This window comes from Lontra canadensis, unplaced genomic scaffold, assembly GCF_010015895.1.
Source record: "Lontra canadensis isolate GAN:19392208 unplaced genomic scaffold, GSC_riverotter_1.0 scaffold97, whole genome shotgun sequence".
Lineage (NCBI taxonomy): Eukaryota > Metazoa > Chordata > Mammalia > Carnivora > Mustelidae > Lontra > Lontra canadensis.
This window is the reverse complement of record NW_022631091.1, coordinates 5,225,292-5,251,010: the sequence shown is the minus strand read 5'-3', so window position 1 is coordinate 5,251,010 and position 25,719 is coordinate 5,225,292. Positions and strand designations below refer to the sequence as shown.

General features: G+C 49.3%; 1 protein-coding gene across 3 annotated transcripts; it reads left to right on the top strand.

Moving 5' to 3' along the window:
• Window positions 1–3,619: 3,619 nt before the first annotated feature.
• On the top strand, window positions 3,620–23,818 carry MPC1 (mitochondrial pyruvate carrier 1). 3 transcript variants are annotated; one of them, XR_004380254.1, is made up of 7 exons: window positions 3,620–3,790; window positions 16,512–16,515; window positions 18,535–18,631; window positions 19,281–19,413; window positions 19,767–19,985; window positions 22,285–22,288; window positions 23,808–23,818. XR_004380254.1 is itself a non-coding variant. In XM_032837191.1 (5 exons), the coding sequence occupies exons 1-5, from the start codon at window positions 3,720–3,722 to the stop codon at window positions 19,789–19,791; spliced, it is 330 nt and encodes a 109-aa protein (XP_032693082.1). In that variant the 5' UTR covers window positions 3,620–3,719; the 3' UTR covers window positions 19,792–20,199. The 3 variants fall into 3 exon arrangements, 1 of the variants encoding a protein (XP_032693082.1); XR_004380255.1 differs by lacking the exon at window positions 16,512–16,515 and having other exon boundaries at window positions 3,621–3,790; XM_032837191.1 differs by lacking the exons at window positions 22,285–22,288; window positions 23,808–23,818 and having other exon boundaries at window positions 19,767–20,199.
• Window positions 23,819–25,719: the final 1,901 nt, after the last annotated feature.

The window sequence follows — 25,719 nt, the reverse complement described above, 5'->3', positions numbered from 1 at the left end:
AAGAATCCAACCAGAGAGTGGAAGGTCAAGGTGAAGGTATCCCAAGTCCCCTGTCATACGCGCCCCCAACATGGTTTTCACCACACTCAGAAACAAACAATTGTGTAGGAGATGTTGAGATGAGGCCCTAGAGAGAGCTGGGGTACCTCTGACCTTTCTCCAAGGGCAGAGATGAACAGGATAACATCTCAGCCCTTTGTCCTCATTCAGAGTAAACAGTGCTTGGAGGATTGAAGGTGGCGCAGTATTTACACTCTCTCCCTGATTAAAAAGCAAAGCACCTGAGCTGACAGGAAGGTGGGTGGGGACACTGAAGGCTAACGTGGATGCATTACTGAGTCTCTGGCTCTTTGGCGGCCACTGGGGACCTCACCCATTGTTACTCCCGGCAATTCTCACAGAAACTCAACAACATGTACGGTGTGACACTGTTTCAATTTTATAGACAAAAAAAAGAAGCCTAGGGGTTTTTAGAGACTTGCCAAAGGTAGGCAACTAAATAAAAGGGGGTAGGAAGGGGTGCCTGGGTGGCTCAGTGGGTTAAGCCTCTGCCTTCGGCTCAGGTCACGATCTCAGGGTCCTGGGATCGAGTCCCGCATTGGGCTCTGTGCTAGGCGGGGAGCCTGCTTCTCTGCCTACTTGTGATCTCCATCTGTCAAATAAATAAAATCTTAAAAATAAATAAATAAATAAATAAATAAATAAAAGGAGGTAGGATGTAGTCACCTGATTTGAAGGTCCGGTTTCTTCCTTGGGCATACCCTCGCTGGGAGGGTGTCCAGCCAGTGGAGCCCCTGGACCACCAGCTCTACAAGACGCTCCTTCCAAAAGGGCTCCGTGGTTAAGGAAATCGGATAAGCTTCCTTTATGCTGTCACAGTTTCCGTGAGCTAAGTAAAGGCTCTCAGAAGAGCTGCAGGAAAAAAATTAACCTTGTCCGATTCAAACGTTTCCTATGTACCTTGAACCAAGAAATCCCCTCCTCCCACCCCAGGGGCTTCATTTTTCCCAAGGCTGCCAAGAACACAAGCGCTGCGAAAAGCTGCCTGTGCTCATAATAGAGTGTGCTGGCCTGTTTTCCCCACAAACCAGCAGAGAGCAATCTGGGGCCGACAGTTCGCATCCTGTGATTACACAGTTTCCTCTCCCCTTCCAGTGGCTCGGTCTGGCGTCCTCCGGTAGTTGTGGCCTAATCCGCTCCTATCAGTAGGGAATGCAAAATAGGGATGTTTCTGTTTCCTTCATCCTTCACCATTTAGTCACTAGGAAATTCCTGAATTGCCAAGCCAAGTGAAGATTCCTTGCCTGTGAAACTGTTTCTTTGCGACTTCTGTAGAACGGTATGGGACCAGTGAGCCTGGAGGAAAATGGACGGGGACGGGAGCTGCTAATCGAAAAGCTTTCACCAAGCCTTGGGGGCAGCATGAAGGATTCATGACAGGTAGGACCCAAGAGTTAACTTGGCAAGACACTACACATTCATATTCCAGACAGTGCACTGGTGTCTGAGTGCAAGTGTCCCCGATTCTCACTGAACTCCTGGGTTTCTCGGCTTACTCATTTACTACATTCTTTAAGTTGCTGAAGCCATCAAACTACCGTGTGCCTACTGGACTGGAACCAAGGAAAAGCAGGTGCTGGGCTGGAGTACAAGTGGGCAGACAGACGGACGAAACAGCACACCTCTGTCTATAGAACACGTTCTCATTCAGTAAGTACGCCTCAAAAGTTGCCTCTCGTCATCACAATAGCCCTTCCCGATGGACAAAACGGTCATTATTACCCCAATTTCCAGAAGAAAATGTGTGAAGCGTGTTAGTTTTTTTAAGGTTTTATTTATTTGACAGATAAAGACACAACAACAGAGGGAACACAAGCAGGAGGGAATGGGAGAGGGAGAAGCAGGCTTCCCACCAAGCAGGGAGCCCAACTCGGGCCTGGGATCATGACCCCAGCCAAAGGCAGACGCCAAACAGCTGAGACCCCCAGGTGCCCCAAGTGTGTTAGTTCTTAGGCATAACTACTCTGCTTTCTCTCTTCTTTATTGTTTTGCTATTTTGATAGGTGAAAAAATGTAGGTAGTTTACTACCATACAGATTTCTTCGACCCTGTGGGGCATCACAGACCTGCCTGCGTGATCCCCTGCATGGGGCACCCTCCCTGGGACTGCCGACCGTCCTATAAATACCACTGCCCTGGATACGCTGTGGGCGGGCCGCGAACACAACCCTGGGCCATCCGGGTGCTCCGGAGCACGGCCCGCTTTCCCCCACTCCGGCTGCAGCTATCTGTCTCCCTCACAGCTCCTGCTCCAACCAGTCAACACGGAGGCGAGGAGTACAGCCCCGTGTGTGACGGTCACTCCCAAATTCGGATGGGCTTGAGTCTTTCTTCTACAACTCGGGACACAAGGCAGCCAGCGACGTTTGCATGTTTACGTTCTATACTCTGTCCATGCAGGGACCAGGTAGGGGTTTTAGGGCTTTCTCAGGTTTTACGAAATAACGCAGCTGGACCTCTTGCCCCCCGTATGTCCTTCAGCATTAGACCACACAGCCTGCTCCGTGTGGAAAGGTTTTATCCACTTATACGCGAGAAAGGGCGCGCTCTAGCAGGGGGGGCGGCCGGCGAGGAGAAGCAGGCTCCCCGCCCAGCCGGGAGCCCTACCCGAGGCTGCACCCCGGGACCCCGGGATCATGGCTGAGCCCCCAGGCGCCGCCGCTCCGTATTTACGTGGCGGAGACAGTTATTAACACGAAGAAGTCCTGCCCACGGCGACCCCTGAAGCCGCGGGAAAAGCCCGGCTCCTAGAACTCCGATCCCAGTCCGCGGCCGGGCCGGACCCTTCCCTCCCCACGTTCCTGCACCGCGGGCCCCTGGCTCACACCCCTGCGGCTCACACCCCTGCGGCTCGGACCCCCTGCGGCTCGGACCCCACCCCCCGCCGCGGCTCGGACCCCACCCCCCTGCGGCTCGGACCCCACCCCCCGCCGCGGCTCGGACCCCCTGCGGCTCAGGGCCAGCGCAGGGCGCCGGACGCATTAAATCCACGCTGCGCTCGGAAGTTGCACAAGCCCGCGGCTCGGTCCCAGGACACGTCTGCGCCGCCGGCCGGCCCGTGGTCCGTGCCAGCCCCGCCCTGCGCCCGGGCGGTGGCTCGGATCTCCGCCCCCGCCGGCGGCGCCCACCGCGCAGGCCCCCGCGCCCCCACCAAAGGCAGCTCCCGGGACCCGACCGTCCCGCACGGTCCTGCGAAGAGCCGAAACACCGAAGCCTCCCGCCTTCCCGCCCAGACGACGTCGCCGCGCGTCCCGGCCCGCCAAGGTGCCCTTGCGAGGAGGTGGCCACCCACGCTGCGGCGGCCGCAGGAGCCCGGCGGGTCGCGACGGCACCATCGCGGCCGCGCCAGAAGCGACCGCCAGCCAATCCCCCGCCGCCTCCGGCCGTTTTACGGCAGCAGGCCCCGCCCCCGAGCGCCGCTGAGGGGCGGTGAGAGGGTGTGCGGCGCAAGCCAGCCAATCCGTGCCGCCGCCTCCCGCCCTGCGTCCTCCCATAGGCCGAGAGCCGGGCGGCGCGGCGCGGCCGTAAGGCGGAGCCGGCTGTCGTGAGGCGGGCCCGCGAGCGGGTGCGGCGTCCGCGCTGCCCGCTAGGCTGGGTGTCGTTGGGCTCCGAGGAGCGCAGGCGAGGGCGGCGCGGGCGGCCTGGTGTCGGGCACGGCCATGGCGGGCGCGCTGGTGCGGAAAGCGGCGGACTATGTCCGGAGCAAGGATTTTCGGGACTACCTCATGAGGTGACGAGCCCCGCGGGCCGGACCCCGGCACCAGCGAGGGCTCCCGGAGGTCGGGTCCGCGCCGCCTGGGACGCGGAGTGACAAGGGCGCGGCAGCCGGGCGGCGGGGCGGTGGTTGGCCGTGGCCGGGCGGCGGGGCGGGGGGCCGGCGGGCTGTGGGAGGACCCCCGCCCCCGGCGCGGCTTCCTGGCGGGAAGTCGCCAAGTCCCCGACGGCAGGCCGGGCTCGGGGCACCTGTCCCGCGGCTGCGCGCCCAGGTGTGCGGTGGCGGTGCGGGGACGCGGGGCTGGCAGGCGCCAGTGGGAGGCGCTGTGGGAGCGCAGGTGCGCGGCAGGTGCGCTGCTGGTGAGCACAGGTGCTGCGGGTGCTGCGTCCAGGCCGCCTTCCGGTTTTCTGGTTTTAGGGACCCGGTGTGAGCGCCGAGGGGAGTCAGGCCGCGCCTGTGTACATCGGCTGTTCGGCCGACCGAGCCGGCGTCTCTCCGAGGCCGCGCTCGCTCTCGCCCGATTTCCTCTCCGGTTAGAATCTAAGGGCATTGGCGGGTGAAAGACCTGAAGACACTTTATTTGACTTCACCCCGACTCTTGGGGCGCCGGCGGTTACTGTAGAACGCTTGGTATGACCTTGAAGCAGTTCTGAGTAGCTTCTCTTAGGGGCATGGTTTCTAGTTTTCCTGGGTCGTGGCTTAACACCTAGTGAGGTGTGGGGCCCTGTTTTGTCTGTCTGTCCGTCTGTCTGTTTTTTCAGTAGCGAATGGTGTGTCAAGAGGCGAGTCGTGCCGCCCGAGGAGACCTAAGTCCTGTAACCGCGCAGAGGCCGCGGTGTGAGGGCAGCCGGATTTTTGCCAGTATAAAAAGGATTGATTTTAAAGGCCTGGCCTTTTGGCAGGTACTGTTTCCCGCTAACTTCACAGCGCAGCGACGGGAGACGAGTAATGCAGTCTCACGTGCTAGAGTGAGTTTGGAAACAAGCTTCACTCCTGACTTTCCAGACGGGAAGCTTTTGTACTTAAATAGGACTGTGATTAATGAAGACATGTTTAGTGCTGTGCAGTAGTTATTTATCAGATTAACGTGTCGGGAAAATCTGAGCGCGTAGTAGCGCGAGGGTATGTTCTTCGTCGCTGCGGTGAGCTTACACCGGCTTGTGAATACTGCCTCTTCTGCGCGTGCTTTCTGCTTTGGATAAGGAGCCTTCCTAGTCTTTAGGTACAGCTAAGGACAAAATTGTATAGAACAATTAAGAATCAACCAGTTACACTTACTCATTTTAAAAAAATACCGATGGTTACCTAACATTTGTAGTAGTGTTATGTAATGTAATAATAGGAATTACATAATAATAGGAATAGTTTGTTAAGTGTATTTTCCAGGAAGAGAGCTTGGTTTCCTATTTCTTATTTCTATTACTGTTTTTATGATTATTTTCTGTTTCTTTTTCTTTTTTCCTCTAGTGGATTGGTTTCTGGGAGGCAGGGTTTTCCGTTAAATACTTTGACATAGGGCTTAACCTCTTTTCCTAAGACTAACTTCATGTGGCTTAATATGTATATACTTTTTCCAGTGTTACTTTGAGTTAAGCTCTGACTCAATGAGGAAAAGAAGAGAATTGCAGTGTCCAGGAAGAGAGCTGCCTTCTAGGGCATCAGACAAAAAAACCACTCCTAACCAAGGGATCACAAGCAAGTCCAATCCCAGTGGACCTCAGTTACTATGACATGGGTTTAATGATAATGCCTTATCTGGTGGGGTTCTTAAGAACATTAAACTGGATGAGGGATGTGAAAATATTCTGAAACTCCAAATCAGTGTTCAATTTACACTCTGCTATTTTCTGTGTGTGAGCAGAAACATTGTATATTTTTAACGGATAAAGTTAAAATCTTAAGTGTGAGGCCTAAAGCTCTGTGATTTTTTACCTGGAATCACTTTTGTGAACTGAGTATGTGGGGTGAGATCCAGGCTTGAATTCGATACCGTTCTTGGAACAGTGGGATTTCCTGCCAGCACTGCCAGTGATGGAGGGTGGTTTGAGGGCTGGTATCCAAATCTCACCACAACATCTTTATTTAAGCTTTTTCTCCTGGAAAGAGAAACTCTTTCTCCTAGAACTTACCAGAGGAAAGTTTTCCCTCTGTGTTCTTCCAAGCTTCTGGCTCACAGCCCTGCTGTGCTTTTGTAAAGTAGAATGAAGCATAAAGAAGAAAACTTCTTTGTGTCCCTCTTCTGGATCAGACATGATTCTTCTCACCTCAATAACTTGTTCTATCTACTTTGCACTCCCTACCAGCTGAAGATTTGGATTCTTTTTACAGCCTACTAAAGGGATCTAGAGCTATTTCTAAACTAAAGCTGGTCTAGAATTTTATTTTTTATTTATTTAATTTTAAAAAAGATTTTATTTATTTAATACAGAGAGGGCAGAAGAGAGAGAGAGAGAGCGCACAAGAGAGGGAACACAAGTAGGGGCAGTGGGAGAAGGAGAAGCAGACTTCCTGCTGAGCAGAGAGCCTGATGTGGGGCTTGATCCCAGGGCTGTGGGATAATGACCTGGGCCAAAGGCAGATGGTTAATGACTGAGCCACCCAGGCACCCTGTTCTAGAATTTTAAAAACTATTTTAGTAACATAGTTGAGTGTTTTAGCAAAAATTTAAAGTCATATATTATAGAGATATTTTAAATTTGTGTCAGTCACATTTATAAGTAAGGCTAAAATATCTTTCTTACTAAAGTGGATTTCCTAGTGTGTTTTTTTCTTTTTAAGAATTTATTTTTAAGTGGGGCACCTGGGTGGCTTAGTGGGTTAAGCGTTGCCTTCGTCGGCTCAGGTCATGATCTCAGGGTCCTGGGATCGAGCCCTGCATTGGGCTCTCTGCTTGGCGGGGAGCCTGCTTCTTCCTCTCTCTCTCTCTGCCTGCCTCTCTGCCTACTTGTGATCTTTCTCTCTCTGTCAAATAAATAAAATCTTAAAAAAAAAGGAATTTATTTTTAAGTATGCTCTATACCCGACATGGGGCTTCAGCTCATAACCCTGAGAAGCAGAGCAGTGTGCTGTACTTGCTCAAATGCCAGGCATCCCTAGAGGTATATTTTGAAATGTTGATTTTTTTTTCCGCAGAGAAACAGAAGTTAAGGAAACAGGCTCTAACTATAGGTAGTTTGGACTTTGATTGGATCCACACTTCCACACATGGAAGAAAACAGCTGTAAAAGGCATTACCAGGATAACCGGGCACAACTAAATAGGTTTTTTTTTTCTTTTAAAGATTTTTAATTTTATGACAGTGAGAGACACAGCGAGAGAGGGAACACAAACGGGGGAAAGGGAGAGGGAGAAGCAGACTCCCGCCAAGCAGGGAGCCCGATGCAGGGCTTGATCCCAGGACTCCAGGATCATGACCTGAGCGGAAGGCAGACGCTTAACAACTGAGCCAGGCAGGCGCCCCTTACATAGGGTCTTAATATTAAATAATATCAAGTGATTACTGACAATTTTTACTAGAAGTCATTTAGAGTAGTGTCATTAAACCCGAATGATGAGTTAGAGCGCTAGCCCTGGTGATCTTTGCCTGTGTCCTGGGCGGTTGCTCACCTTTTGTGCTTTGGTAGTTGTTCGCCAACATAGCATAGTGCTTGACAAGAGTAATACTCCGTGCTCAATTCCCTGGGTTCTGGTGCTCTGTCTGGTGCCTTCCATCTCCCTCTCACGATTTTTTTTTTTTTTTAGATTTTTATTTGTTTATTTGACAGACACAGAGAGGAGGGAGCACAAGCAGGGGGAGTGGGAGAGGGAGAGAAGCAGGCTCCCTGCCGAGCAGGGAGCCCAATGTGGGGTTCGATCCCAGGACCCTGGGATCACGACCTGAGCCGAAGGCAGACGCTTAACACCTGAGCCACCCAGGCGCCCCTCCTCTCACGATTTCTTACCTTAGTGAGGATCTTGAATCAAGAACTTCTTGGATCTCTACTATTTTTTTTTTTAAGTAATCTCCACACCCACCGTGGGACTTGAACTCATGACCCTGAGATCAAGAGTTGTGTGCTCGACTGACTGAGTCACAGGCACCCCCTATGTTTTTTTTTTTTTTTTTTTAATTATTTCTTCATCTACCTTTTAATGGAGTAAAAGAAGATAGCTCTTCTGCTTTTGCTGTTTGTGTCATTCCTCGCTGTCCCGAGTTCCGGTCGTGAAGGACCAGTGAGATCCAAGAGTGCGTGCTGAGGCGCGGGCGAGTGCGCAAATGACGGGGTCCGCAGCGGTCTGCAGGCTCAGTGCGAGTGGGCAGACGCGAGCACGGGCACGTATGTGTCGGATGTGCACGTGTGAAGGGTGGTTTCTTAAGCAGAACTTAGATCATGGAGGATTTTACATTCGTCAGTCTGTCAGCACACTTAGAGATCCGAAATTAATGGGGTGTTTGCCAGGGATAGTCTTCAGTTGATAAGGAATGCTGTTCTAATTTTAACTCCTTGTTTTCAGGAAAGCTTTAAGGATTTCTCCTTACTACCCAGGTGAGAAGTGGCCGTAGGACGACAGGGACCCCTTCCCGAACGATAGAGGAGAGCAGCTGGGACAGACCTCGGGCGTCTGATAGGCCAGCGCCTCGCTCGCCACACGAGGAAGTGATATCTAGTCCGAACTTGAAGCCTCTGGACCTCAAGTTCGCGGAGCCACAGCGGGGAAGTCGGGTTAGGGTTCAGAGGAAAATAGCAATGCACAAGAGTGGTTTCAAAAAGAAGTAAGGTTGGGGCGCCCGGGTGGGCTCAGTCAGTTAAGCGTCCGACTCTTGACTTCAGCTCAGGTCCTGATCTCAGGGTCCTGAGATCGAGCCCTTTGTCGGGCTCTGTGCTCAACGCACAGTCCACTTGCCCCTCTCCCTCTGCTCCTGCCCCCCGCTCGTTCTCTCTCTCATTCAAATAAATAAATAAATAAATAAATAAAATCTTTTAAAAAAAAAAAAAGGTGAAAGGTACTTTGTGCCTCTTCTCTCTGCCCCTCTGCTTCCGGTACCCAGCCGCTGGCTTCCCTTCCCCGCCGTGTAACTGACCTTCAGACATTTCATGCAGCAGATGGAGTTGAAGCAGAACTGGCCATACGTTGCCCGTTGCCCGCACAGTCCAGTTCCCAGAGGTCGTTTCTGTTGTCCAGTTGGTAGACTGTGAGCCTGTCACTTGGATTCCCTTAGTACATCTAAGCAAATGACCAGGGACAGGGACTAAGGGTGCTTTCAGAGAAACCGAACAGTTACTGTCCGTAATTTTAGGAAAATGAGAAGCTCAGATTGGCAGTGTTCAGGAGACATTATGAAAATAAAAATAAGCTTAGAAGAAATCTCAAACCCAACAGCCACTTCCAAATTAATGAGAAAAACAAGGACAAGTTTTGGGGGTTTGGTTTTGTTTGGAATCACACGGCGGCTGTCCTTCGTCCCCTCCACCATCAACCTCTGCCCGGAAGGTTTGGGCTCCTCCTGAGAGTTCAGGTAACTGAACACGAGAAGAAAGATGCTTATACTTTTGTTTTGTTTTGTTTTAACCTTCATGTAAATAAAGGCAGCATACCAAATAGAAAAATCAGGGTTTTTTTTGTTTTTGTTTTTGTTTTTTTAAGATTGATTTACTTGAGAGCATGTGTGCACACTGGTGAGGGGCTTGGGGGTGGGGGAAGAGGGACAGGATCTCAGGCGGACTCTGCACTGAGGGGGGAGCCCGACTCGGGCTTCTCAGAACCCCAAGATCATGACCTGAGCCGAAATCAAGAGTGGGACATTCAACCTACTGAGCCACCCAGGGGCCCCAAAACCAGGGATATTTCTTTATTACAGTTTTACACAACTCTCCCCAAATTGAAGTTTGTGTGTTGCTTATAAATTTATCGTTCCTTGGAACAGATACTCATACACACTTTTTTTCATTAGCGTGGCTCTGCTAAAATGCAAAAATACGGATTCCGGATTTTCCGATTGAGTAGTTAGTTCATGGTTTGGACAAATGACATGGAATTAAGGAATGTTGAGTTGTGATTTTTGTATCTGCCAGTGTTTAGAGTGACTCTATCCTCTGAGTGTTTTACGGTCATTAAATCATGTTTTAAATAATCAACATTACATTCTTTTTGAATTTTTCTTCAACTTATTTAAATTCTAACAAAACAGCTCACCCATTTCTTGCATCCCCCAGTCCCTGCCTCTGGTAACACCAGTCTGTTCTCCGTACCTACTGAGCGTGTGTTTCTGGTTTTGTTTTTTAAGATTACATATATAAGAGAGATTACACAGTATTTGTCTTTCTCTGACTTACTTCACGTAGCACAATGCCCTTGACGTCCTTCCACATTGTAGCAAATGGTAAAATTCATTCTTCTTTATGGCTGAGTAATACTCTTGGATACATGTACTACAATTTCTTTATCCATCCATCAGGGGCCAGTGAGATGGTTTTCATATCTCGGCTGTTGTAAATAATGCCTCAGTGAACGTGGGGTTTATATGTCTTTTCACATTAGTGTTTCAGCTTTCTTTAAATACCCAGAAGGGGAATTTTGGGTCATACTGACTTCGGTGTTAATTTTTTGAGGGACTTCTGTACTGTGTTCCACAGTGGCCACACCACACTGTTTTGATCACCGACAGTGCACAACCGGTTGACGTGCTGCACGTCTTTGCCAACACTTAACTTTTAATTTTTTAAAAAAGATTTTATTTGACAGCGAGAGATCACAAGTAGGCAGAGGGGCAGGCGGCAGCGGGACGGTGGGGGGGAGGGGAGCAGGCTCCCCTCTGAGCAGAGAGCCTGACACGGGGCTCGATCCCAGGACCCTGAGAACATGACCTGAGCCGAAGGCAGAGGCTTAACACACTGAGCCACCCAGGCACCCCAATCTATGTCTGTTTTTATGCTAGTACTATACTGTTTTAATTCTACATCTTTGTTATATAGATTGAAATCAGGGAGCCTGATGCCTCCAGCTTTGTTGTTCTTTTTCAAAATTGCTTTGCCTTTTCAAGGTCTTTTATGATTCCATGCAAATTTTAGGATTGTTCTATTTCTGTGGAAAATGCCATTGGAATTTTGATAGGGGTTTCATTGACTCTATGTTGCTGGGTAGTAGGAATATTTTAACAATATTAGTTCTTCCCGTCCCTGAGCATGGAATGGCTTTGTGTTTCCTTATGTCATCTTTAGTTTTTTTTGCTAATATCTTATAGTTTTCAACATACAGGTCTTTCACTTCCTTGATTAAATTTATTACTAGGTATTTTATTTTTTTGATGCAATTGTAAATGAGATTATTTTCTTAATTTCTTTCCTATAGTTTATTATTGTAAAGAAACAACAGATTTCTGTATACTGACTTTAATCTATAACTCTACTAAATTTGTGTAGCATTTTTTGGTGGAGTCTTCAGGGTTCTACTTTATATCACATTAACCACAAATTACAGTAACAGTTTTTTCCCCCCCAAGATCTTTTTTTTTTTTTTTTTAAGATTTATTTACTCGAGAAAGAGCACACAAGCAGGGTGGGGGGCAAAGGGAAGGGGAGAGGGAATCTTAAGCAGAGTCCCTGCTGAGTGTGGAGCACTTCTCCAGGTTCATTTTCATGACCCTGAGATCATGACCTGAGGCAAAATCAAGAGTCTCTTAAAGGACTGAGGACCCAGTGCTCCTTAAAGATTTTATTTTTAAGTAATCTCCTACACCCAACATGGGGCTCGAACTCACGTCAAGATCAAAAGTCATGTGCTCTACCAACTGAGCCAACCAGGAGCCCCACAAATAGTGACGGTTTTAGTTTCTTTCTAATTTCAGTGTCCTTTCTTTTTCTTCCCTAATTGCTCAGGCTAGGACATCCAGTACTATGTTGAATAAAAGTGGCGAGAGTAGACATCCTTGTTTCCAGTCTTAGAGGAATAGCTTTCAGCTTTTCACTGTTGAGTGTGGCGTGAGCTGTGTGCTTGTTTTGTGTGTCTTTATTATGTCCAGTTGCTGTTTTATCAGTGCAGTCTCTCTTTCTCCTTTATTGAGAGTTATTATCATAAATGGGTATTCAGTTTTGTCAATTTTTCTTCCTTCATCTGTTGAGATGCTCATATTTTTTGTGTCCTTCATCTTGTTGATGTGGTGTAGTGTGGAATATAGCACACTGGTACGTGGATGCCAAACCATCCTTGACGCCCGAGGATAAATCTCACTGATCAGAGTGGATGCTCCTTCTAATGTACTGTTGAGTTCGGTTTGCTCGTATTTGAGGATTTTTGCATCTGTGTTCATCAGGGATATTGGCTTGTAATTTTCCTTTTTGTATGGCACCCTTGTTTCACTTTGGTGTCAGGACAGTGCTGGCCCTGTAAAATGTTTTTCTAAGAGTTCTCCCCTCTTCTAGCTTTTGGAAGTGTTTGAAAGGGATTGGTATTGATTCTTCTTTGAATATTTGGTAGAGTTCACTCGTGAAGCTCTGTGGTCCTGGACTTCTGTTTGTGGGGAAGTTTTTGATCACCGATTTCAGCCCCTTCACTAGTAATCTGTCTGTTCAGATTTTGTTTTATCCTGACTCAGTCTGGGTAGGTTGTACGTTTCTCGGAATTCATCCATTTCTTCGGGGTTGTCTAGTTTGTTGGTGTACAATTACTCATAGTAGTCTCTTACAGTCCTTTGTATTGCCGTGGTGTCACTTCTAGTATTTCTTTCATTTCTGGTTTTATTTGAGTTCCCTCTATTTTTCTAGGTGACTCTGGCTCTTTTTTGGTTCCAATTTCATTTATTTCTGCTCTAATCTTTGTTATTTTCTTCCTTCCAGTAACTTGGGGCTTCTTTTGTTCTTTTTATAGTTCCTCAAAGTATGTTAGGTTGTTTGAGACTTTTCTTGTTTCTTGGAGTAGGCTTTTACTGCTTTGAGCTTCTTCCGTAGAACTGCTTTTGCTGCAGCCCTTAAATTTTGGTATGATAAATTTCCATGTTCGATTGTCTCAAGGCATTTTTTATTTCTTTTTTGACCTATCAGTTACTCAGTAGCATGTTGTTTAATCTCCATATATTTATGAGTTTTCTAGCTTCCTTCATGTAATTAATTTCTAGTTTCATATCACTATGGTTGGAAAAGATGCTTGATTTCAATCTTAGATTTATTAAGACTTGTTTTGTGACCTAATATATGATCTGTCTTGGAAAATGTTCATGTGCACTTAAGAAGAATGTGTATTTTGTTGCTTTTGGATGAAGTGTTCTTTATATGTATCTGTTACCTTCATCTGGTCTAACTTGTCAGTGAAGCCCAACGTTCTGATCAGTTTTATCTGGATGATTTATCCATTGATGTAAGCAAGGTATTTAAGTCCTCTGCTATTATTAAGTTGATGTCTGTGTCACCCTTTAGGCATGTGCACATTAGCTTTACATATTTATACATTTAGATGCTCCTGTGTCACAACAATTATGTCCCCTTGTTGGATTAACCCCTTTACCATTATGTAACACTTTTTTTGGTCTCTTATTACAGTCTTTGTTTTAAAGTCTATTTTGTCTGATATCAGTATAGATAACTCCATTCTTTTGGTTTCCATTTGTGTGGAAACTTTTTCTATCCTTTCGTTTTAGTTTGTGTGTTCTTACATCAAAAGCATATTGTTGTAGACAGCATAGAGATGAATCTTGTTTTTTTTTAACCGATTCAGCTCTTCTTTTGATTGAAGAATTTGGTCTGTTTACATTAAAGGAATCGTTGCTGGTACGTGCTTATTGCCGTTTTGCTTATTTTCCGGATATTTTGTAGTTCTCTGCCCCACAGTTCTCTCACTCTCTTCCTTTGGTGTTTTGATCACCTTTCTTTATTTTTTTGTCATTTACTCCAGGTTTTTGCTCTGTGGTTACCATGAGGCTTATATATAACAACTTGTAACAGTCAGTTTTCAGTTGATAACAACTGTAAGTTTGATCTCATTCTAAAGCTCAGCACCTCTCCCCCTTAATTTATATTTTTGATATATTTTACGTCTTTTTATCTTGTCCCTTAACTAATTACTGTAGTCATTGTTATTTTTGCTACTTTTGTCTTTTAACCTTCATACTAGCTTTATAAGTAGTTATTTGACTTACCTTTACTATATATTGATTTTTCCAGTGAGATTTATTCTTTTGTGTATGTTCTTATTACTAAATAACTTATTATTTATAAGGCTAATTTAATGGTGATGAACTTTAGCTCTTGCTTGTCTGGAAAATTCTCTTGCCTTCTATTCTGAATGGTAATTCAGAATTAGATGGGTAGGATATTCTTGGTTGGAAGATAAGCATTTTTTGTGTAAGCATTTTCATGCTGTAAAATAGGTTAGCATTTGAACTGCTGTACAGTTCACAAAGAGTCCTGAATTGAAAACCAAATTATCTCCAAGTTGACATTTTAGATTTTTAAAACTACATCTTTTAAAATATTTTCGTGGCAGAAATGTGCCACTGGTAATTTATAGCTAATTAAATCTGGTTCTTTGTTCAGATCTTGAACAAAGATGCTTTAAGAATAGTGAGACTGAAAAAAAAAATCTCTAGTCAAGAAATGGGCAGAAGATGTGAACAGACATTTGTCCAAAGAGGACATACAAATGGCCAACAGACACATGAAAAAATGCTCCACATCAGTCGGCATCAAGGAAATACAGATCAAAACCATGGTGAGATCCCTCCTCACACCGTTCAAATGACTAAAACTAACAAGTCAGGAAACAACAGATGTTAGTGAGGATGCAAAGAAAGGGGAACCCTCCTGCACTATTGGTGGGAATGCAAGCTGGTGCAGCCATTCTGGAGAATAGTATGGAGGTTCCTCAAAAAGTTAAAAACAGAGCTACCCAATGACCCAGTAATTGCACTACTGGGTATTTACCCAAAGGATACAAACACAGTGATCTGAAGGGACACCTGCACCCCAATGTTTATAGCAGCGATGTCCACAATAGCCCAAATATGGCAAGAGCCCAGATGATGTCCATCGATAGATGAATAGATAAAGAAGATGAATGGTGCTGTATATATATACACAATGGAATATTACTTAGCCATCAAGAAGAATGAAATCTCATCTTTTGCGACGACATGGATGGAACTAGAGGGTATTATGCTAAGCGAAATATAAGTCAGTCAGAGAAAGACAAAGACTATATGATTTCACTCATGTGGAATTTAAGAAACAAAACATGAACATAGAGGAAGGGAAGGAAAAATAATAAAAGATAAAAATAGAGAAGGAGACAAACCATAAGAGACTCTTGATTATAGGGAACCAACTGAGGGTTACCACAGGGTTGGGGGATGAGGTAACTGGGTGATGGGCATGAAGGAGGTTATGTGATGTGATGAGCACAGGGTGCTTCATGCAACTGATAAATCACTAAATTCTACCTTCGAAACTAACAACAACAAAGAGTAGTGACCCTGCTGTGAGTGTGGTCCACAGTCTACTAGATTACGCTGTGGGAGCTGGTAGGGCAAATCCCCAACTTCTGCTGCAAAGCGCCCTGCTCGGTTTGGACTTCCTATGAGATAGTCTTGGTAACATGATCTCTTACACAGTTCTTAAAATTCACTTAACATCGAAAGGCTCTTTCTAGGCTTCTTGTATTTCGTAATAGAAACTATTTGAAGAATATTACTATATTAGCATTGTCAGTGGATATATTTTCATGCTGGCAATTAGAACCTTCTTGATCTCTAAGTCAAAATGGTGAGAAGAGCCATTTGGATGTGTGTTTGTAAAGGATTTTATCATTTTATTTCATTAACTCAGTACCTAAACTTTTAAGATTTTGTCATACAAAACAATTAAGCTATATCCTGCAAAAAGAATTGCCATTTCAGAAATAGAAGTAATTCATCATAAAATTTTTGATGCATTTTTGAATGGTACCAAGTTTAACATTTAGAAAAACACAATGTCGTAAGTTTTTACTATTCATTCATTCATTCATTCATTCAACAAAGACTTGCTGAATGGTTATAAAATGCCAGGCACTGTTGGAGGTTCCAGAGTCTTAGAAGTGAACAAAATGTAATGTAAAATTATATGCCTGTTTTTAGGGGTTCTCATTCTGGTGATAACCTGTTAGCCAAAATGGTCAAGGCTCCCCGTTGCTAGAGTTCTGCAGCTCTGTGTTCTCGCTACCTGGTCATTTCCAGAGGAGCGCCCCATCAGCCTGCGCCGAGTGTGAGCTGCCGTGAGCTGCGGAGGGCAGCAGAGCACCATCCCGTGGCCAGGCCAAATGACACGTGCCACAGATGTCAGTACACACCAGATCTCAGATGCTTAGTACAAAGACAATGTGAAATGCCACATTGCTAAGCTTTAGTTGAGCACCAGTTCAAATTAAATTATTTTTGACAGGTTAGAATAAACTAACATAGTTCTGTAGTTTCTTTTTACTTTTAATGTGGCTTCTAGAAATTTTAAAATGACATATGTGGCTCGTAGTAGTGAGTTGCATTATATTTCTATGGGACAGCTTCCCTCTCAGGCTTACGCTTGCCTTGGTAAAGGAGAGGTTTCGTTTTGCTGGGTCAGAGCTGTTGTTAGGAATGTGTGCGGCTCAGCTGGTGGTTCTGCTGCTGAAACTTGAACACACGTGTGAGGTTGAAGTAACCTGATAGAGCCGTGATCTTCCAAAACATCTAATCTTTTCTTTTTTTCCCCCCACATCTCTCCCGTCTGAACCTTGGGGACGCCTCACAAAATAGTACGGTAAGAGAACTGCTCTACTTTATTTTAGGCTCTTGCAGACTTTGTGTGCTGCCAGACTTACGGACAGCAGACCTGGCTTCCTTCGATTGAGCTAGTGGACGCAGCTGCCGTGGCTGGCGGCTCTCCCAGTGGCCCCTTGCTGGCCCTCGTCCACTCTGGGCGCTCGCTCCTGGCAGGACCAGTGCACTGGCTGCTGAGCTGGACCAAACATGCGTTTCCGAACAGGGACGTGCGAACTCAAGCTTGCATCGATAGAAAGGATGAATTCTTCACGTTATACAGTCGCCTCTTTCCGTACACTGTTGTTGAGATCATTTTTACCTTTCGTATTCTTTTTAAGAAACCCGTTTCAGGTGTATCTCAGTGTTTATCATCACAAGCGTGTGTATCTCCCCTAACTAGCTGAGCTCTGTTCACATGTCACGGTCCTCAGACTAGAACCTAGAATGCCACCATGTGAGCCAAGTCCCCCAGGGCTACTTGAGGTGTCAGATCCTGCCATGGTCCTGCTCCTTGGCCCCAGCTGTGGGCAGAGACGCCTTTGTGCCTGGTCATGGAGAAACTCTCCAGGCTCTGTTCCAGCCCCAGCTCTGTGTGCGAGAAGGTAGATGTTGGGACCAACGCGCAGAGCAGAGCTGTGGGATGCATCCTTCCACTCCAGACCTCTCCAGAGCTCTGGTGGGGGGGTGGGGAGCAGCCACTCCGTGTCCAGGTGTAAGAAATTACAGTTCCAGCCACATGAGTCTCCCTCAGATAATGTCCCGAGACAAGAGGACTGATTAGCGACCACCCCCCCCCCCCCCCACCCCAGAACCTCTGAGATTCCTCATACCAGCTGTGTCTGATGCACGAGGTCATACCTTGCGTGCGGGCCGGGAGCTCTGACGCTTTGCACCTCGAGGCCTGGGCCTCCTGCTTCCAGTGAAGTGCGTTAAGTAAGTGTGTCAAAATATTCTCCTATTAGGCCAGACGTAATTGTCATTTACTTTTCTTGCATTTCCCTTGTTTCCTACTCCTAAATGAAATTTCGGATATTACTGACTCCTGGTCCTTGTTGGTCAATGTTAGAAAAGCACTCAGCAATCTGAATTTGCCTGAAATGCCCTGACAGCGGGAGTGCGCCACTGATGAATGGTCTGATAACTAAAAATGGGGGTTGGCCAACAAGGAGTGGTTTCTTTCATTCTTTAAAGTATTGAAAATTGTACATTAATAAAAGACTCTTTCGTTTAATGGGAAAAGCCACTGAACTCAGTTCACCTTCAGAACTTAAATCGATTGGATGTTGCTGCTGTTGACAGCAGGATGTTAACTTAAATGGCGTTAGGGTGACATCGTTTTGCTGTCCTGGGACAGCTGCCATCACAGTGTGAAAAACCGCTGAGACTTCCCTAAACGTAGGTTGTTGCTGTGACTTCGAAAGTACCTTCCAGTCTTAATTTCTTAGTATCCCTGGGGTTCCGAGCGATTTCCGAGCTCTCTGATCTAAATATATAGCTCGTAGGGGCTGGGAAGCCACTTCTCCCCTTCACAGTTGCTTTCTTCAGAAATGATCTCCAATCTAGGATCGGCATTAGAAGAGATTTTGACAAATATCTTAATGAAAATTTGAAAAAGAGGTTTTTCGAGATTTAAACATGACATTATCAAGAATAGTTGTAAGGAGATTTAAGTGGTGGCCAGCGGGAACTGGGTAAGAAGTTAATCTGATTTAAAGTTCTCTGAGTGGGACGGAGATTACCTAGAGGTAATCTGGAAGCTGGCGGGGGCCTTGGTGATCAGCCAACTCCTTTCTGACGCGGGGCTCACCCTGGAAGAGCCAGCAAGTCCGGGCAAACCCTTGAACAGTCCGTGCCCGGACGTTAGCCGGCCGGCCGTTGACCAGTACAGCTGCACGTGAACGTCAAGTTCCCCGCACAGCGCTCCCCTCATTGTTTAAGGGAAGAAACCCCGCCTTCTCCTTCTCCTCTCCTCTTCCCGCCTCCCCTTATCCTTCTCCTTCTCCTCTCATTTTTGTAGCATTTCTGGGGCCCTGTAGCCAACTGGGGTCTTCCCATTGCTGCCATCAATGACATGAAGAAGTCTCCAGAGATTATCAGTGGGCGGATGACATTTGGTAAGGACACAGATTTGAATAATGGGGAGGACTTTACTGCGTGGAATTACAGGGTCACAGGCTCCTGGGCGTGCACTTCCGGCTGTAGCTGCGGTGCCGCGGTCACTCTCGGAAAGTAACACACAGGGAAGGTGGCCTGCATGGGTGCTGCTTGCTCCTGGGGAGGGAGAAACAGGGCTGTTTGGAAATAACTCACCCAGGACGTGTCAAGGTCCTGTGTGCCTTTCAGATCTAGTACACACAGCTGCAGATGTGTCCTCTTGAACTTTACTTGGAAGAAGTGCCTTTAAGTTTATTTGAAATCCTGATATTTGACCTTAAGAATCTCGTGGGGATTAAGCAGCAGTTGTTTCAGACGGGGGGCTGGGAACGGCTCTGGGGGAGCAGAAAAAGCAGCTAGAGCCCCCAGCCGCGGTAGCAAACAAACGCGTGCCTGAAATGTGTGCTAAGGTACACCCTGACGGCAGAGTGATTCCCAGGGCGCGCTCCCCGGTCGTGGGAGCGTGTAAGCACCAACGTGTTTTGTCTGTGAAAGTTGTAGCAGAAGAGATTCGTTTTCTGATGAAGGCGACCGAGCCGCCGACCTGCGGTCACAGCAGCTCGGAGTCCGCTGGGCTGTGAGTCACGCCTGGCTTTGCTGTCCCCGCAGCCCTCTGTTGCTACTCGCTGACCTTCATGAGATTCGCCTACAAGGTGCAGCCCCGGAACTGGCTCCTGTTCGCCTGCCACGCCACCAACGAGGTAGCGCAGCTGGTTCAGGGAGGACGCCTCCTCAGGCACGAGTAAGCAGCCCCCGCCGTCCCCACGCGGTTTGGGCAGTTGGGGAGAATGAAACTTAAATCTCGAAGCCTCGGGGGACTGGCTGTGAGCGTGCGTGTGCGGAGACAACGTTAGCAGTTGGGGAGCTGGATTCTGAGTGAGGATGTGCCGTTGGAAAGGAAAAAAACGCACTGCCAAACTGACGACTCCGATTGGTCAGCGAGCGCAGCGCAGCTCAACAGGAGGTGGATGGTACCGTTTGATAAAACGAGAAGTTGAAATAAATGCGAGGGTGTCTTCCCGATGCCACCCAAGGTCTTTGAGCCGGGCAGGGACATTTGTTTCTCATTGGATTTTCCTTTGTGTTTATTTCCAGGATGAGTAAAAAGGCATCAGCCTAACAGCGGGAGAGGAGAAGCCAGGGGTGTGGAGGGACGGCCTTGCCGGCGCCGCCGGGTCACGGATTCCATCCTCAGAATAGTCTTGCTGAGAAAATAAGCTGAATGCTATTTTTACTAACCAATTTTTCTAGAAATAGCTGAGAGTCCCTAAAACAACTCTCTGCTGCCTTACACGCCCTGAACATCCTTCTTCTGTGATGGTTTTATCTGCAGTAATGCATATATTACTTGGTAGAATTTACTTAATGGGTAACTGAAGAGAGAAAATTGGGATTTTTTAGACACCAATGGCTGGCCACGGGCCCTGTCTCTGCTAGTGGTCGAGAGCGTGTCTGGGCTTCCGTGCGGCATGCCTCCACAAGTGCTGGAACTTAATGGCAATAAATGATTTAAATACTCATCAAACGAGTATGACTCAGTGTCTTGCTGTGTTGAGAAACTGCGAAACTGTAATATCCCTGCAAAGACCGTTGTGGGTTAGAGCCTGGAGCTCCTGGGAAGGTGTCCCCATGGCTGGAGGGTCAGCCTCTAGGACATGCTGCCCATCACCCTCGGGGCAAACCCAAGACTGCGTTCCCCAGTGCAGCCCCCCACACCTGCCCGAGCAGCTGGCGCGGGAACTGAGCCGCAGCCCGGCGCTGGCCGTCCAGGTGCCGTGTGCACGGACACTTGGCAGGACGGGGGGCCGCAACAAACGCTGCTGTCATCTGTGCGCTCACAGGGCTGTGAGAGCTTCGATAGTCCCCTTACTTCACCGGGCAGGGTCGGTTGCACTGCCATCTGTCCCCTGTGGCAGGGGTGGCCTCGAGCGGAGGCGGCAGGCAGACGTGGGCAGGGTGTGCGCCCTCCTGGTCGGTTCTTTCCTGTCACTTCTTTCGTTTTACAGGTGCGACACTGTTCACCAAGCGTTTTCGTCTCGCATTTTCATCTCTCTCGTGCCCCCCTGCACACAGGCCAGGGGGACAGGAGGACAGGTGCCGCCTCCCTCTTGTGGGCCAGCGGCTGCACTGGGACACCGCATGCGTCCCTGGTGCCCTCAGGCTCGTGGCCGTGCAGCCGACCTAGGGTGGGGCTGGGGAGAGGCTGGACCGGCGTCGCGGAGCTCATAAAGCACCCTCGACCCTAAGGCAAGTACCGTTGCTTGTGAGAGACCCAGACTGTACAGGGGCGTCGAAGGGACCAGCTGAGGCCTTCCTGGCCTTTGCTCGTGTCCCCGCTCCCACGCCGGCGGCACGGCTCTGGTGGTCTGGGATTCTTCTCTCTCGTCAGCGTGGAAGAGCCTCCTCTGCCCGGCGCGCGCGGCTGGGGAGCGAGGGCCTCTCCCCCACTCCCCGGAGCCGTGGGGAGTGCGGTGCTCACCGTGCAGACATTAGAGCAGGCAGGGCCCCAGTGACGTGAGTGTGCAGGCCTCAGGCTGCCTCAGTGGGCCTCGCCTGTACACGTCACGAGAAAGTATGCAGCCCACAAGGTCACTTCTCTCCAGCGGGCTTCCGGGGTGAGCGGGACCCCTGCAGAGGAGCCCGGACGAGCTCTCGGGAGGCAAGTGTGTGCAGATGCAGAAGGCGGACGAGGACGGAGTGCCCAGAGCCCCGTGGGAGCCGAGAAAGGAGCAAGGGGCTCACACCGGACACTGATCTTGCCCCCCTCCCTCAGAGCGTCCAAAGTTCGCAAGCCTCCGCCCTCTCTCTGCGGAGCCGAGGGCTTGCAGGGACAAAGGCGAGGGAGCCGGTGAGCTGAGGAGGCGCGAGAAGGAGAAGGAAGGGCTTACGGGGGGAGCCAGGCGGTGAGAAGGTGCGAGGCGTTCCCGTTCCACCGCCGGGAGCGGGTTCCTGGTCTCACCAGCATCCGCTCCCGAGTGCGAGGCTGTCCAGGCAGGGCTCCTGTGGTTTTCGTGTGTAACCACTGGCCAAAAGGACCCTCCCAACACCGGGGTCTTCGGCCCCCAGGCCCTGGCCTCGTCGAGAGAAGCCCGTGGGGTGAGCTGCGCGCCCCCCCCCTGCACCCAGGACTCTGAGGCCCAGGGCGGCTCCTGCTGTTACGGTTTCCTCCCAGGACCTGGCAAAGGCTGGCTCTCCAGGGCCGCGTGCGGTCACAAAGGGAGGCGTCTGCTCTGCACTCGGGGCAGTGCCCTCCGCGACGCTCGTGCGCTCCGGTCCTTTCCCAGCCTTAGCCCCCCAGAGGGCAGGCCACAGCCCCACTTGGGCCGTGAACGCAGGAGCCACAGGGGCCGGCCCCAGTGGGGTCCTCGCTCCACCGCTCTAATGCCAGGCCGAGGTTGGCTTGAGGCACAACTGGGTTTACCTGGAGAAGCCCAGTAAGACATAGAGTGTTCTCTCTACAACCGAGACTCAAAGTCGCTTTCGTTTCCGATAACAAGGTGGTGAGGACACAAGCGCGCTGTGTCCAGCTCCCAAGGTGAGGTCAGCACGAGCCGGCGAGGCAAGCGCGCTCGTGGCTTCAGCTCCACGGATGTCTCGTTTCTTGTTGTGATAGCCTCGTGGGGCAGAGGTGACCATCGTCCAGTGCTTCCTGCACAACATGGCCTGTCAGCCACAGACAGCAGGAGTCCTGGCCCGGGCTGCACTTGGCTATGGTGGCCAGAGTGAGGAAACCAGAGAATCAACAGCCTTTTGTTTCCTAATCTGCCCTCACCCGGCTCAGCCCGGCTCAGCACTGCCGCACGCCCCAGGCGCCTGGCAGGGGGAGGGCCTGCCTGCTGCCCTCCGTCCCTCCCCATCCTTTTACCCCTGTGGCTTGGCTCAGCAGAGGTTTTCCGGATCCTTCTGAATGGGGTATTTACAGACTAGTGAGGTAGGAAGCACCAGGCCTTAGATGTGAGGTCCCCACATGTCCCCATGAGGTCACGTTACTTAGAAGTCACTTGGTGGCCTTGAAGATGAGCTCCCTTTCCAGCTCTAGAGGGAAGCAAGTGGGGAGACCATGTGATGGAAAGCAAAGCTCTGGTGACTGGGGCTGGAGCCCTTGGGCCTCAAGAGAAGAGCCGACCACGGTGGGAGGGGTCTGCGTGGGAAGTGGCCATCCTTGTCCCCACTTGGGGACCTCAGCCAGGCTGTCTCACCGGACTCCCAGGGTTCAGGCTTGGTTTCGGTGAATGTAACCGGAGTGACAGAAACACTGCACGAGGACGAGCTACTGACGGCTGCGTTCCAGAAGCTTTATTAGGAGAGTCTGATCTGCCTCACCGTGGGGCGGAGCCAGCCACGTCCGGCGGCCCACAGGCCAGGGCGCTCCCTGTGAACCTGCCCTCACTGCTCCCTAACCCTGAAAGCCCATCTGCCTGCAGCAGACATGACCATACCGGCCCCCACGGGCCCTCCGCCCCGGAACTAGCGGTTCTGGGACCGGGTTGGTCTAATGTTTGCTTCCCAGCCCCTCACCCCCGCCAGAAGGTGCAGCTTCCCATCACCAGGGCCGCTCACGTCACACACAGACGCGGCCCCACAGGGTTCTCTCCTCTTCTGCCCCATTTCACAATCAAGGGATTGCTGCAAAAGCTGTTTCATGTGCAAGAGATTACTGTGGGTTGGTTTTTCTTGCCTTTTTTTTTCGTGGCTTTTTCTTTTTTGAGCATAAATATAGACTCATGAATTTTCATTGATTTAATGCAGTTTTACCAACTTGGGTGATTCTGCTTTTTGTGTTTATTTTTTATAGCTCATTCTCCCCCCGCCACCCCCCGCCAGGCCTAGCTAGAGAAAAAAATTTGAATTTTATATATATATATTTTTTCCCCTTAAGATTTTATTTATTTATTTATTTGACACAGAGAGAGAGACAGCACAAGGAGGGAGAGCTGCAGGGAGAGGGAGAAGCAGGTTCCCTGCTAAGCCGGGAACCCAGTGTGGGGCTCGATCCCAGGACCTGAGATCATGACCTGAGCCAAAGGCAGAGGCTTAACCCTCTGAGCCACCCAGGCGCCCCCATTTAATTACATTAAAAAAAGAAATTTAAGTGAGCTTTATGCCTACCATGGGGCTCGAACTCATGACCCTAAGATCAAGAGTCACATGCTCCACCAACTGAGCCAGCCAGGTGCCTCTTAGAGAAAATATCTTTAAGCCCATTGGCTGGTGGCATGAAAAACTGTGGAAGTAAAACATGCATTTGTCAATACTGGAGTAATTAATGTAGTTCGTTCAATACGCGTTGGATGAAGACCTCGTCTTGTTTAAGTCGAAATGCGAACAGATACATGGAGAGGGAGACGGGACTAGAAAGGTGTTTACTGAGATCAGTTAACACAGGTTTGGGTGGTGTGTTTAAGGTGACTTTTACAACTAGGATGAGCTTCTCTTTAAAGGAGAACAACGCGGGGTGCCGGGGTGGCTCGGTCGGTTTGGTGTCTCACTCTTGGTTTTGGCTCAGGTCGTGGTCTTGGGACCGTGGGTTGAGCCCCGCGTCGGGCTCCGCACTCGGCGAGGAGCCCGCTTCAGGCTCTCCTGTTGCCGTCCCTCTCCGTGCTCTCTCTCAACTGATGACTTCGGGCTAAACGAGGCAACTCGGCCACTTACTGTTTTCATTTCTAGTATCGGCACCTACCTACCCAGTTTGACTTTTTAATCTTCGACGTTTTGTCTTGGGCCCCTTCTGACTTTTCTCCATCAGTAAGCACGGCGCCCGGCGTTCCCACAGACTGCGCTGTGGACCCCACACCGAGGCTGGCACCGCAGGAACTCGAACAGTCCTCTCCGGGGACTTGCCTCTGAGTCTGCGAGTCTGCGCCTCACTTTGCTCCGGGACGTTCTCGGGAGATGTGTCTCCCGGGGACCTTCAGATCCCACGGGGAAGCAAAGTCGACTTAGGGAAAAGCAAACTCTAGGGCTTTGTCTGAAATTTTCCCCTTACTCAGAAGTCAAAACGGCTTTATTCATATCTTTTGTAGCACAATTAAATACCCTTCGAGTATAGCGACCATAGTTACGTACTTGCCACCTTTTAGGGACTCTAGTTGTTTACTTAAAAATACAGACAGGGCGCCTGGGTGGCTCAGTGGGTTAAGCCTCTGCCTTTGGCTCGGGTCATGATCTCCGGGTCCTGGGATCGAATCCCGCATCGGGCTCTCTGCTCAGCAGGGAATCTGCTTCCCTCTCTCTCTGCCTGTCTCTCTGTCTACTGTGATCTCTCTCTGTCAAATAAATAAATAAAATCTTTAAAAAAAAAATACAGACAAAGAGGGACGCGTGGGGGGCTCAGTCGGTTAAGCGTCTGCCTTCGGCTCTGGTCACGATCCCAGGGTCCTGGGATCGAGCCCTGCATGGAGCTCCCTGCTCAGTGGGTGGTCTGCTTCTCCCTCTGCCTCTTGCCCTGCATGTTCTCTCTCTCAAATAAATAAATAAAATCTCAAAAAAAGAAAAAAATACAGATGAAGAAATCCAAGGCTAAAGGTGCTTAGTTTGTCTCAGCGACAGCACTTTCGGCCCGACTGAGCTGGAAGCTAGAGAAGGGTGACTCGGGGCAGCTCGTGCGAGCTACCCCCAAGGGCGCTGCAGCAGGCTTGGGAGCCCCCTGGGCATGCCCCAGCCCCTTCCTGACCACGTGTCTCTACGCTTTGCATTCAACAGCGAAAGTGGCACGAGGTACACACAGTGACAGACGAGCTCAACGGTGTTTGTAAAATAGCCTGAAAAATTCTGGACCCATGAGGGAGAACTCGGCTAATTTTATTTAAAACTAAAAAGTCTTCCTTTTCCGCTAGAAAGGAGAGTCTGACAAGCCCTCAAAGGAAGTGTCTGGTTTTGGGTGTTGGTGTCAGCAGTTCCAGGTGAGATGTGACGTCATGGGTAGATCTGGGTCACTCGGCTGACAGGCAGTTCCAGGGAGAACGGAGGAGACGCCCAGCTCCCCAGGACATCCACAGGGGAACGTGTGTCATAAGCCCAGCCCAGAGGAATTCAGCAGCCCTTATGG

What these genes read in the sequence shown, in the direction of transcription:
- MPC1 (XM_032837191.1), top strand. Translation starts at nt 3,720, where the DNA reads ATGGCGGGCGCGCTGGTGCGGAAAGCGGCGGACTATGTCCGGAGCAAG. An exon ending in CAGTGGGCGGATGACATTTG is followed by an intron (nt 18,632 to 19,280) that starts GTAAGGACACAG and finishes CTGTCCCCGCAG; the next exon opens with CCCTCTGTTGCTACTCGCTG. An exon ending in GGACGCCTCCTCAGGCACGA is followed by an intron (nt 19,414 to 19,766) that starts GTAAGCAGCCCC and finishes GTTTATTTCCAG; the next exon opens with GATGAGTAAAAAGGCATCAG.